Source organism: Balaenoptera ricei, chromosome 20, assembly GCF_028023285.1.
Source record: "Balaenoptera ricei isolate mBalRic1 chromosome 20, mBalRic1.hap2, whole genome shotgun sequence".
Taxonomy (NCBI): domain Eukaryota; kingdom Metazoa; phylum Chordata; class Mammalia; order Artiodactyla; family Balaenopteridae; genus Balaenoptera; species Balaenoptera ricei.
This window is the reverse complement of record NC_082658.1, coordinates 38474415-38487069: the sequence shown is the minus strand read 5'-3', so window position 1 is coordinate 38487069 and position 12655 is coordinate 38474415. Positions and strand designations below refer to the sequence as shown.

The 12655-nt window shown below is 43.0% G+C and overlaps 1 protein-coding gene and 2 non-coding genes across 8 annotated transcripts in view; all 3 read left to right on the top strand.

Annotated features, from left to right (window-relative positions):
- Positions 1-986: 986 nt before the first annotated feature.
- Positions 987-12655, top strand: part of TEX14 (testis expressed 14, intercellular bridge forming factor) — a 91157-nt gene continuing 79488 nt past the window's right edge. For all 6 annotated transcript variants that reach the window (XM_059906525.1, XM_059906521.1, XM_059906524.1 and 3 more), the window contains exons 1-2: positions 987-1044; positions 7073-7209. In XM_059906525.1, the coding sequence (XP_059762508.1) occupies positions 7074-7209 (136 nt within the window). In that variant the 5' untranslated portion in view covers positions 987-1044; position 7073. The remainder of the gene's footprint in view (positions 1045-7072; positions 7210-12655) is intronic.
- LOC132356325 (U1 spliceosomal RNA) lies at positions 1169-1332 on the top strand. Its single transcript, XR_009499841.1, has one exon. It is a non-coding gene; the product is annotated as a U1 spliceosomal RNA (small nuclear RNA).
- LOC132356313 (U1 spliceosomal RNA) lies at positions 2216-2379 on the top strand. The gene has a single exon (XR_009499830.1). It is a non-coding gene; the product is annotated as a U1 spliceosomal RNA (small nuclear RNA).

Below are 12655 nucleotides of genomic sequence, written 5' to 3'. Positions count from 1 at the left end.
TAAATTATCTTCCTTTAGCCTCCTCATATATGTTAGTTTCTTTTCCACAATTGTCGCTCTTTGTTCAACTTAATAGAAAAACATTTAGGTTTCCACTTCTTTGGGCCTTCATTTCCTTATGAGGGCGCCTGTACACTTCTGTTAAATAAATGTGTATGCTTTTATCCTGGTAGACCATCTATGCCAGTGTAATTTTCAGGCTGGGCCGGAGACCCTAACAGAGGGGAGGCCCTAACGGAGGAGAGGTAAAAGTTTGGCTTCCGCACACCACCAAGTCCTTGACTCCCTAGTTGCTGCAGAGTTATTTTGCCCAGAGAGCCTAGCCAGCAAGGGCAGAAAGGAAAACAGTGTGTCATGTATTTTCGCTGTCCAAAAAGAACAGAGGAGCGCTCGGTTTGTTACCAAATCCAGGCCAGGTGCTGCTTTCCTTTGCGCCGAGCATGCAGAGGCTTGAATCTTGCTGAGGTCGGATTTGCGCCCCCAACCGCACGGACACCTGTCCAGGAGTGGAATGGCCTGGGTCGGGTGAGGGGCTCGAGGCTGCGTTTGACCCGCGTTCTCCTGTTCAGCTCCCACAGAAATCTTGTGAAGTAGGCAGGCAGTAGTATTCCCACTTTACACTTTTGGGAAATGGAGGTTGAGAGAGACTTGAGGGTATGACCCAGTCCCATAGTGGAGCAGCGAGTCAGGCTCGCAGAACCGACAGTGCGGCCCTCTTCCTCTGAGGGTCGCGCGCCACCGCCGCCCGCAACTGCCCTGCCCGCCCCTGCGGCGCAGTACTAGGACGCGTAACAAATCTACGCCGTAATTTTTGCGTATGCCTGCCAAGACAAGGAGTTGAACAATCTTTTCAGCTACACTTGTCGATGATCGTCTTTGGGGTCGGCACGAGGCATAGCTAGAGCGAACTGACCTCTTCTCCAAAAGCAGTGACGTCGAGTGACAAGAGGCGGGGATATGTAGATGAAGGGCGCGTCGCCTGCTGGTTCTATTTCATTCTTCACGGGGCAGAATTTACGCTGAACGTTCAAAGGATGAATCCTGGTCAGTGTCATATGAATAATCCTGTAGTTTCCAACCAAAGGCCTAAAGAACTTGGAATATAACTGACCATAAGTATATTGTGTGCTGAGTTCGAGGGTGAGGTGCCAGGGATGACCTGCAATCCATACTTACCTGGCAGGGGAGATACCATGATCACGAAGGTGGTTTTCCCAGGGCGAGGCTTATCCATTGCACTCCGGATGTGCTGACCCCTGCGATTTCCCCAAATGTGGGAAACTCGACTGCATAATTTGTGGTAGTGGGGGACTGCGTTCGCGCTCTCCCCTGACATGAAAAGTTTAAAGAAAGGTGTGGTTTTGTTTTTTGTTGTGTGGTTAGTGAGTTCTTTTCTCCACTTTTTTTGTAGTTGTTATTTATATTAGGTTTGTTATTACGGGGACTCAAATGTTCTTCGTTTTTTGATCGTGGTTGTGTGTCAGTTTTGCCGGTTTTAATTTTTTTTGTTCGAAGGTATTTTTCATTGTGTACGTCTTTTTCACTTGGTTGACAGCGTCCGTCACTGCATATCCAGTGAGTTACTCTTACTTTTAGGGACTTAAAAAAGCCGAAGTTCTTTTATTACTCTAGGTGTTGGAATTTTATGCGGTGCTCTCTTGTTTTCCGGGGGGAAATCTGTGGTTTTCTTTTGCTCTGTTTTTGGAAGTCCACCGATTAGAACTTTTTGTTTGTTGGCATGTTTCTAAATATGAGTTTCTGTTTTACCTAGGCGGTGTTTGGGTAATTCGGTATGCCGTTGCCCCACATAATTTCGAAGCTTTAATCACATCCGTAAAATCTGTTATGACCCAGAAAAAAGTAACATTCACACGTTGCGGCGACTAGCATGCGGCCATCGCGGAGGGTCTTGCACTGTTTAGCCTACCACATCAACAAAACCCGGGGATAGGTTTGTCCGGCGCAGAAGGATGATGTCACTAGAAGTGCCTGGAGTATGTAAATGAGCGCAGTGTCTGCTGGTTTTGTTCACATTGTACATACATTTGTTATTATTTTGCAAATGTTCCGGTATACGAAATGTTTTTGTTAGGTTTTTATAGTTTGCAGTAGTTTTTATTCATAAGTGAGGGGCTAGAGCGTGCGTGAAGAGAGTGACCGTAATTGTGAAGTGTTTCGTATCTCAGGGTGAGGTGCCAGGCGGGTTAAGTAATTCATACTTACCTGGCAGGGGAGATACCATGATCACGAAGGTGGTTTTCCCAGGGCGAGGCTTATCCATTGCACTCCGGATGTGCTGACCCCTGCGATTTCCCCAAATGTGGGAAACTCGACTGCATAATTTGTGGTAGTGGGGGACTGCGTTCGCGCTTTCCCCTGGTGAGTTTAGTTCAAAAATAGAATTTTCAGGGTTTCCGGTTAGTTATTCTTTATAATACAGAGTACTGCGTTTAATGTTTCTGTTGTGCTAGGGTGCAATTTGGGACTAGTTTTTGTGGTTTTGTTGTTGTTAGAAGATTTGTAAGTAATGCATGGAACTTTTTGGATCATTAGTTTAGAATATGGGGAAATTTAGCTCGCAAAATGTGAGAGCTGAGGAGTTGTATGTCGTGGAACGAGAGATTATTTCATTTTTGAGACAATACACGATAATATTTGTTAGTTTAGTATTTATCGTTCTTGTAGAATGCTGGCGTTACATGGAGGAGAAAACAACCAAGTTTACAGTAGTGAAATGTGTTTGTAGGTGGAGTTCAGTGTGAGTTACCCGACTAAGTAATTGCAAGAGCTGTCTTGTTTTAAAAAAAAAAAAGTGTTTTAGTAATGTTCAGACGTGTTCTAAACCCTAATACTCCGCAGATGGCATTTTTATGCAGTAGGATGACTGGAAAAGAAAGGCAGTAAGAGTAAAAAGTACTCAGGGAGTGGTTGTTAGCATGTAAATGATTAACACAGTGGAAGCCCTAATTCTGAGTGGTTGTTAGCATGTAAATGATTAACACAGTGGAAGCCCTAATTCTGAGGAATGTGCATTTTCTGCAGCTTTAGGGAAAAAAAAGAAGAAAACGTATGGGCTTGGGGTTTTAAATTTACTTGTATTATTTTGAACATTTTATGTCAAAATGTAGTCATCATGTATTGGTGTAAATGCAATTAAATAAAAAATTTAAAAAGGTTGAAAAACATTAAAATGACCAGTACTAAAAAATAAAACCAGAAGTATTGGTGAAGATCTGGAAAAATTGGGACACTTTTTTCATTGCTGGTGATAATGTAAATGGTCCAGCCACTCTAGCAAACAGTATCGACTAAAAATTTATTCACAACCTACCCGAAAGTTGAGTTTATGTTTTATTCGGCGGGAATTTTTAGGACTTCAAGCCTGGGAGGCAGCATCTCAAGTAACCCTGAGAGAACTGCTCCGAGGAAGTGAGGGGGCCAGCCAGGATATATAGGAGTTTTGCAACAGAGAGTAGATAGTCTGAACGTAAGAGATTGTTGTTAATTAAAGAAAAGCAGATATCGCAAGGTAAGGAATTTAGTGCTCTTCTATGAATGGGAGGATGGGCTCACCGAAATCCTTCCTTTGATATGCACCTCAGCTATCTGGGGCCAGTATCCTGTGTTTTCATATCCTGAGTCAGGGCTCACCCTATGGAGTGACTGCAGTCTGATGGCTACTAGATGGCAGGTATTCTCTTCCTTCCTGAGTTCCCTCAGGGCTCACTAGCTCACCGTCCGCGGTGGCTGCAATCACTGACGTCTGTGACATCCTTTGTTTACTGATATGGCAGGCAGTATTCCATTTCTCAACAGTATGGCCATTTCTCAAAAAATTAATCCAACAATCCTACTTCTGGGTATATACTCTAAATAATTGAAAACAGGGGTTTAAAGAGATATTGGAACACTCATATTCATAGCAGCATTATTCACAGTAGCCAAAGGTGGAATCAGCCTGTGTCCATCAGTAGGTTAATGGATAAACAAAATGGGGTGTATATACATAGTGGGAAATTATTCAGCCTTAAAAAAGGAAGGATATTCTGAAATATGCTACAACATGGATGAATCTTGAGGACATAGTGAAATACATGAGTCACAAAAGGACAAATAAGTGTTTCCACTTACGTGAAGCACCAAGTGTAGTCAAATTCATAGACACAGAAAGTAAAATGGTGGTTGCCAGGGCCTGGGAGGAGGAGAAAATGCAGAGTTAGTATCTAATGGGGTATGGAGTTCCAGTTTGGAAAGATGAAAAAAATTCTGGAGATGGATGGTAGTGATTGTAGTACGACAGTGTGAATATACTCATGCTACTGAACACTTAAAATTTGTTTAAAGTGGTAAATGCTATGTATATTTTTACCACAATAAAATAAAGAAGGAATAAAGGCAGTGTTACATACAGGCGAACATTCCAGTGTGACAGAGCCTGAAAATGCACATTGGATTTGTCCAGGTGTAAGAAGATAGTGGGGGACTTCCCTGGTCGTCCAGTGGTTAAGAGTCCTCCTTCCAATGCAGGGGACGTGGGTTTGATCCCTGGTCGGGGAACTAAGAGCCCACATGCCGTGGGGCAACTAAGCCCGCACGGTACAACGAAGAACCCTCACACCACAGCTAAGACCCGACGCAGCCAAATAAATAAATAAATTTTTTTTAAAAAAGAAGAAGATATTGGGGGCTTTGGCCAGGAGCCCACTGTCAGGGGTATGGGGGAGAATAACACACTAGCAGACCATTCCAGCTGAATGGATGAATGAATTGGAGATAGTAACTGTAGACTCCTCTTTCAAGAATATTTTCCACTTTTTTTTAATAGATTATTTCAATGGGTGATAAGCACTTTTTATTTTTTTTAATATTTATTTAAAATATTAAACTTTTTTCTTTATAATTATTAAAACATCCCATGCCTTTACTAAACTAAAATAAAACTATATGCATATTCATATGCCATATCTAGCTATTACAGAAATTTATTTTCTGAAGGTTCTGGAGGCTAGAAGTCCAAGATCAAGGTGCCGATAGGGTCGGGTTCTTCTGAAGCTTCTCTTCTTGGTTTGCAGATGGCCACTCTCTTGCTGCCTATTCACATGGTTGTTCCTCTGTGCAAGTGCCCCTGGTGTCTCCTTCTTCTTCTTATAAGGACACCAGTTGTATTTGATTATGGCCTCATTCTAACAGCCTCATTTTAACTTAATCACCTCTTTAAAGACTTTATCTATGTAAATCAAATAGAAATATGCTACTCGTTTTTAATGCCTGGATATAGTAGGGAGGCAGAAAGGGGGGTGGGGTGGGGAATGGAGGTGGGGAAGGAAAGTTATAAAAGCTTCAGCTCATATTTAAACCAAACAATATTTTCTGAGTCACTGTTCTTTGCTTAACAATGTTGTGATTACTAGGATGCTATAAGGCACTGACATGGCTAGTAACAAGTACAAAGAAAATAATGTTAAAACACTCAAGGTATTAGCATTTCCACATTTTATCAGCAGATAAATTAAGAGGGGGTTACTTCTCAGTAACCTAAAAGCCTCTTGGCTGGGGAAGACCCACAGAATGTGTCAATCTTTCTGGTGTTTGTTTCACTTCACCTCATATCCCGCCCTCTATGTCTCTCCATGGATCGCTCAATTATGCCCCTGATATGCATGCTTGTTGATTCATGCAAATGGGGCTTCCTTCTCTTATCCACTGTCCGTGGAATACCAGCCTGGTGCCACTTGTCTGCCCTGCTAGACCAAGCATTGTGATGACAGTGATCCTATTTTAGGTGACTTACACAGAACCTGTCACCTGTGAGACACATGGTAGGTATACCACAATCACTGGTCAGGTGTGGATACTACACGTGGGAAGTTTAAATTTCTTTGCATGGTTCTTGTGTGCACAGTAGCAGCTAACAACTACTGAGAGCTCCTTGGTGCCAGGCAGAGTTCTAAGCACTTTACAGAGTTCTAAAATTTTATTTAACGTCTCAGCAGCTCTCTGGTTATTATTACCCCCATTTATAGATGAGGAAATTGAGGCCCATCAGTTATATAATTTCTCCAAGGTCACACAGTTAGGGAGGTGACAGAGCCAGGACGAGAACTTCAGAGTCTGAACTGGGAACCCAACACACATACTATCTACTTTCCTACATAAATGACTGCATTTTTGTATACTAGCCTTTCAAAGTTAATACCCTCCTGGGAATTCCCTAGCGGTCCAGTGGTTAGGACTCCGTGCTTTCACTGCCGAGGGTGTGGGTTCAATCCCTGGTCGGGGAACTAAGATCCTGCAAGCCACAAAAAACAAAACAAAAAAATTCCACAAAGTTAATACTCTCCAAATTTTCTTAATTACTCAACAAATACATGTATTTCTTTTTTTTTTTTTTAATTAATTAATTAATTTATTTATTTTTGGCTGTGTTGGGTCTTCGTTTCTGTGCGAGGGCTTTCTCTAGTTGTGGCAAGTGGGGGCCACTCTTCATTGCGGTGCGCGGGCCTCTCACTGTCGCGGCCTCTCTTGTTGCGGAGCACAGGCTCCAGACGCGCAGGCTCAGTAGTTGTGGCTCACGGGCCTAGTTGCTCCGCGGCATGTGGGATCCTCCCAGACCAGGGCTCGAAACCGTGTCCACGGCAAGGCAGGCAGATTCTCAACCACTGCGCCACCAGGGAAGCCCCACATGTATTCCTAATTTTACTTTTTGGTAGTCCTCACTTTTTCACTTCAAGGAATTGATGGTAAGTATGTTGAGTTCAATTTCAACAGTAACATTGAGAATAAACTTTAATTTTGTAGAATTTATTTTTACATTTTTTGGGCATGCCACGCGGCATGTGGGATCGTAGTTCCGTAACCAGGGATCAAACCCGGGCCCCCGGCAGTGGAAGCGCAGAGTCTTAACCACTGGCCCGCCAGGGAAGTCCCTAATCTTGTAGCATTTCAGTAATTGTCCCCTAATGCTGTTCATTATCAATGAAAATGGACAAGAAGTGAAAGAAATGTGAAAGAATCAACGTTCTTTCCTTGCATTTCTGATTCAGTTAGAGCATGTTGCTTTCTTTTGAAACAGGATGTCTCGGGCCGTTCATCTTCCAGTCCCCTGTCCTGTTCAACTTGGTTCGTTAAGAAATGACTCCTTGGAAGCACAGCTTCATGAGTATGTCAAACAGGGGAACTATGTGAAAGTGAAGAAGATTCTTAAGAAAGGTAGGCACCGTATTGAAATGGCAGATGTGACTTGATTCACATTACTGAATAACATCAGAAGGAAAACCAGGTACATCATAAAACTGTGAGTTCTTGGGGAAATTGGAAGTTAAATTTAGAAATGAGATGTTCTGTATCAGTGCAGTCAGATTGTTCAGTAGAGGTCTTAAATTGCTGGAGGCTGTTTTGTTTTGTTATGTGCTAAGGAACTATAAAGTCTTCCAACCGTTAGGCTCCTAAGGGTTTCTCCTCAGGCCCCAGCCACCCACCTTAGATTCTGCCTGATTCCCTTTTCTCCTTCAAATCTACTCTGCCCACTGAGTCTTCTGAGGCCTGTGGTGGAGAGAAGGCCAGTTTTCACAGCTCTCTTCTTCCTTGCTCCTTAGAGGCACTTGGTACTTTTGTTTTCAGGGTGTTTTGTTTTTGTTTTTGTTTTTTGCTGTAGGCTATAGGCACCTCAGCCTGTAGAGCAGACAGAAATAAGAAACATAGCTCAGGCAGTCTTCAAAAGCACAAACAAACAAACACAAAAAAACATACACAAACAAAACCTCTGCTGGTATTTGCCCCTGATCTAGAGATCCAGACCTGCTTTTTCTAGAATAACCAGAAGACCTGTTAGATTCCCCGTCTTCCTTCTTAGTATTAAAGGGAAGGCTTATAAGGCTTCTCTCAGCTGGTTTGTGGAACAGTCAGGGTGACCTAATTTTTCTACAGTGTTTCTCTATTTGCCTCAACAGTATTCCTGAGGACTTCCAGAAAGGTAACACCAGTTTTGTTTTGTTTTTAATAATTATTTATTTATTTATTTTGCCTGCACTGGGTCTTAGTTGCAGCATGCGGGCTCTTAGTTGTGGCATGCATGCAGGATCTAGTTCCCTGACCAGGGATTGAACCCGGGCCCCCTGCATTGGGAGCGTGGAGTCTTACCCACTGGACCACCAGGGAAGTCCCGTAACACCAGTTTTTGTAGGACCCAACTACCCCAAAAATACTTCTCTCAAAAACTTTTCAAGTGCTTCTGGGGTCTTCCCTGGCAGTCCAGTGGTTAAGACTCGGCGCTTCCAATGCAGGGGCACAGGTTCTATCCCTGGTCAGGGAAATAAGATCCCACATCCTGCGCAGTGTGGGCCAAAAAAAAAAAAGGTCTCAAGGGTTTCCATGTACCACCCCTAGAATCTATAGATGAAGTGGCTGATGGTGAACTCAATTTATTTGAAAGTTTCTGTTTTCTACCCCCTCAAAGATTTTGCACTTTACTTCATAACACATCCATGTCTTAATATAAAAATTGATGTTCAAGATAGGTATGCTATGACTTCTAGTGTCTGTCTATCCACATCCTCCAGTATCAGAAGCAGAGTTCTAGGACATTTTTTTATCTCCTAGACATCTCCTGAACGTTCTGCATCTTCAAATTCTTTTTTTTTAAACTCTTTTTTTTTTGAGGTACGGTTAATGTACAATATTATATAAGTTTCAGGCGTACAACATAGTGATTCACAAATTTTAAAAGTTATACTCCACTTATAGTTATTGTAAGCTATTGGCTATATTCCCTGTGTTGTACGATATACCCTTGTAGCTTACTTATTTTATATGTTGTAGTTTGTACCTCTTAATCCCCTACCCCTATTCTGCCCCTTCCCACTTCCTTCTCCCCACTGGTAAGCACTAGTTTGTTCTCTCTATCTGTGAGTCTGTCAGATTCACTAGTTTGTTTTATTTTTAGCTTCCACATATAAGTGATATCATACAATACTTGTCTTTCTCTGACTTAACGCATCTTCAAATTTTTGACATTGAACTAGAGCAGGGGATGAGGTTGACAGGTATAACTGGGTATGAAGCAGGACTTCATCTGTGCCTGGAAATTTCGTCTAAATCCTCAGAGTGAAGAACAAGGGGTGATAAATGCCCCCACAGTCTAAAGCAAGGCTTCTTAGGAGATGGCCAAAATGATCTTGGACCTTCAACTCCATCACCCACGTCAGGCCTATCTAAGAGAAGGTGATGGGGCAGCGGCGGGATTGTCAGTGGAAAGATTGTTTCAAAGGCATTCACAGGAATAGAATGCTGTGGCTTTTCCCTCTTTCCCAGCCTCAAGCCTAGTAAGAGGCCATTCAGGTGAACCTCATGGAGATAATTGTGATGCCTTCAAGCAGGAGAGTTGGGAGCCTATGGCCCAGCCTGCTGAACAACAGAAACATGCCAGCCCACCCCAGTTGCCACCAAGTTAGCATGAATAGAACCTGGCATGTTACCTGGAATTTAGGGGTCAGGAGGACTGCCATCTGCCTCCTACCTGGAGCAGTTCTTGATGGCTGGATGAGCATAAGAGATCAGCTTTTGGAGTAGCCATACTTTCATCAGTTGTGGGGTAGGTAGACTCTATGCAGAGTAGCTGAGCCATCTAAATGGACCTCACCTATGAAGGAAGGAAGAATCCCCACAGAGAGGCTGGAGATGTAGCAAGAAGTCAGCAGAAATGCAAACCAGAACTACATTGAGGTATCATCTCACATTGGTCAGAATGGCTGTCATCAAAAAGTCTACAAACAATAAATGCTGGAGAGGCTGTGGAGAAAAGGGAGGGAACCCTTCTACACTGTTGGTGAGAATGTAAATTGGTACAACCATTATGGAGAACAGTATGGAGGTTTCTTAAAAAACTAAAAATAGAACTACCATATACCACTCTTAGGCATATATCTGGAGAAAACTCTAATTCAAAAAGATACATGCACCCCAGTGTTCATAGCAGCACTATTTACAATAGCCAAGACATGGAAGCAACCTAAATGTCCATCAACAGATGAATGGATAAAGAAGACGTAGTACTTATAACTGGTGGAATATTACTCAGCCGTAACAAAGAATGAATTAATGCCATTTGCATCAACATGGATGGACCCAGAGATTATCATACTAAGTGAAGTAAGTCAGACAGAGAAAGACAAATACCATATATCGCTTATATGTGGAATCTAAAAAAATGATAACAAATGAACTTACAAAATAAAGAGAGTCACAGACGTAGAAAACAAACTTTTGGTTATCAGTGGGTAAAGGGGATGGGAGGAATAAATTTGGAGATTGGGATTGACATATACACACTACTATATATAAAATAGATAACTAATAAGGATCTACTGTGTAGCGTAGGGAACTCTACTCAGTACTCTATAATGACCTATATGGGAAAAGACTCTAAAAAAGAGTGGATATATGTATATGTATAACTGATTCACTTTGCTGTACAGCAGAAACTAACACAACATTGTAAATCAACTATACTCCAATAAAAATTAAAAAAAAAAAGAAGAAGAAGTCAGCAGGAGAGGGCAATGGCCTGCATTAGGGTGGTGTGCAGTGGAGTGGAGATACCTGAAGGACCCACTAACCCCTCCCACAAAAGAGCAGGCATTAGGACAAAGCCACAGGCAACGAAGAGCATCAGCTAAGTACAAAGGCCTTTGCCCCTTGTCATCTCATTGGTTCTCTCCCTCCTTCAGCTCTGGAGTTGTCAGAAACAGCCCTGAGATCAGAGGAGTGGAAGAGCAAGGAAGAGGTTTTGATTTCAAAAGGACTGGGCAGGGAATTCCCTAGTGGTGCAGTGGTTAAGAATCTGCCTGCCGGGCTTCCCTGGTGGCGCAGTGGTTGAGAATCTGCCTGCCAATGCAGGGGACATAGGTTCAAGCCCTGGTTTGGGAAGATCCCACATGCCGCGGAGCAACTAGACCCGTGCGCCACAAGTACTGAGCCTGCGCGTCTGGAGCCTGTGCTCCGCAACAAGAGAGGCCACGATAGTGAGAGGCCCGCGCACCGCGATGAAGAGTGGCCCCCACTTGCCGCAACTAGAGAAAGCCCTCGCACAGAAACAAAGACCCAACAGAGCCAAAAGTAAATAAATAAATAAATAAAATTTAAAAAAAAAAAAAAAAAAAAAGAATCCGCCTGCCAAAGCAGGGGACATGGGTTCGAGCCCTGGTCCGGGAAGATCCCACATGCCACGGAGCAACTGAGCCCATGTGCCACAACTACTGAGCCTGTGCTCTAGAGCCCGTGAGCCACAACTACTGAGCCTGCGTGCCACAGCTACTGAAGCCTGCATGCCTAGAGCCTGTGCTCCGCAACAAGAGAAGCCACCTCAGTGAGAAGCCTGTGCACTGCAACAAAGAGTAGCCCCCGCTCGCTGCAACTAGAGAAAGCCTGCACGCAGCAACAAAGACCCAACGCAGTCAAAAATAAATAAATAAATAAAATAAATAAAACTTAAAAAAAAAAAATTAATTAAAAAAAAAAAAAAGGACTGGGCAATTTATTACCTGAAATGAGGCTGTGCTTTGACTGCCTCAGAGTGACTGAAAGAGTACGGGATCTGCCTGAGGTGCCTTTCAGGAGAGGGGCAGCAAGAACTAACTGACAGAGTGTACTTGAGGGTAGTAGAAGAAAAGTTGTTTCCTGATTGTATCCTGCTTAGTTCATCCCATTCAGAAGACCAGATACTACAGATTATATGAGCTCTAAAACCCAAAGGATGAGTTCCAGAACCTCAGACCAGACTTTATTCATTTTTTTATTACACGTATATTAATTGAGCCTCGGGGTTAGAGCAGCCAAGGAAAGATGTACAGCCCTGCCTTCCAGAGTATAATCCAGCAGAAGAAACAGACATGAGTCGGTAATTGAAGTCCTGAGAAGGGCAGGAGGCGAAGGAAGCACACAAGGTACATCTCAGCCTCATCTGGGAGGTAATCAAGGGAAAATTCTTAGAGAAAGTGATATTTAGGCTTGGGCCCTAAAGAAGAAAAGTTGACGTGAAAGAAGTAAAAGGTAAAAGTTGGAGGCAAGGGAGGATTTAAAGGGATGCAAAGGCCCTGAGGATAGAAAAGAAAAGTGTGTGGATCACTTGAGTTGGAGGAAAAGGCAAAGTGGTGGGAGAGAGTGGTAGGGGGGTGAAACTGGCAAGGTAATCTGAAGCCACACCAGGCCTCGTGGGCTGTTGGAAGGATTTTGGTAATAGGTGCCTCCGTATTTAGGATTGTTACAGCATCCTGGTGAATTGACCCTGTTATCATTATGAGATGTCCCTTCTTATCTCTGGTAATACTCGTTGTCTTGAAGTCTACTTTTTCTGATATACAGCCACTTCAGACTCCTTATGCTTACTACTTATGGAATATCTTAAGAGTTAAATATGTCTTCTGTAGAGAGCACAGAGTTGGGATTTGTGCTTTAAAATCCATTCTGATACTCTCTGCCTTTTAACTAGAGAGTTTAGTCCATTAACATTTTAGGTAATTATTGATATGGTTTATTACAAAGAACACAGTTCAGGAACAGCCAGATGAAAGAGATTTAGGGCAAGGCATGGTGTGTGTGTGTGAGTGCTTGGAGCTTCTGCCGCAGACCGGCTGCAGAAAGCTAGAAGTTCCTGGCGGTG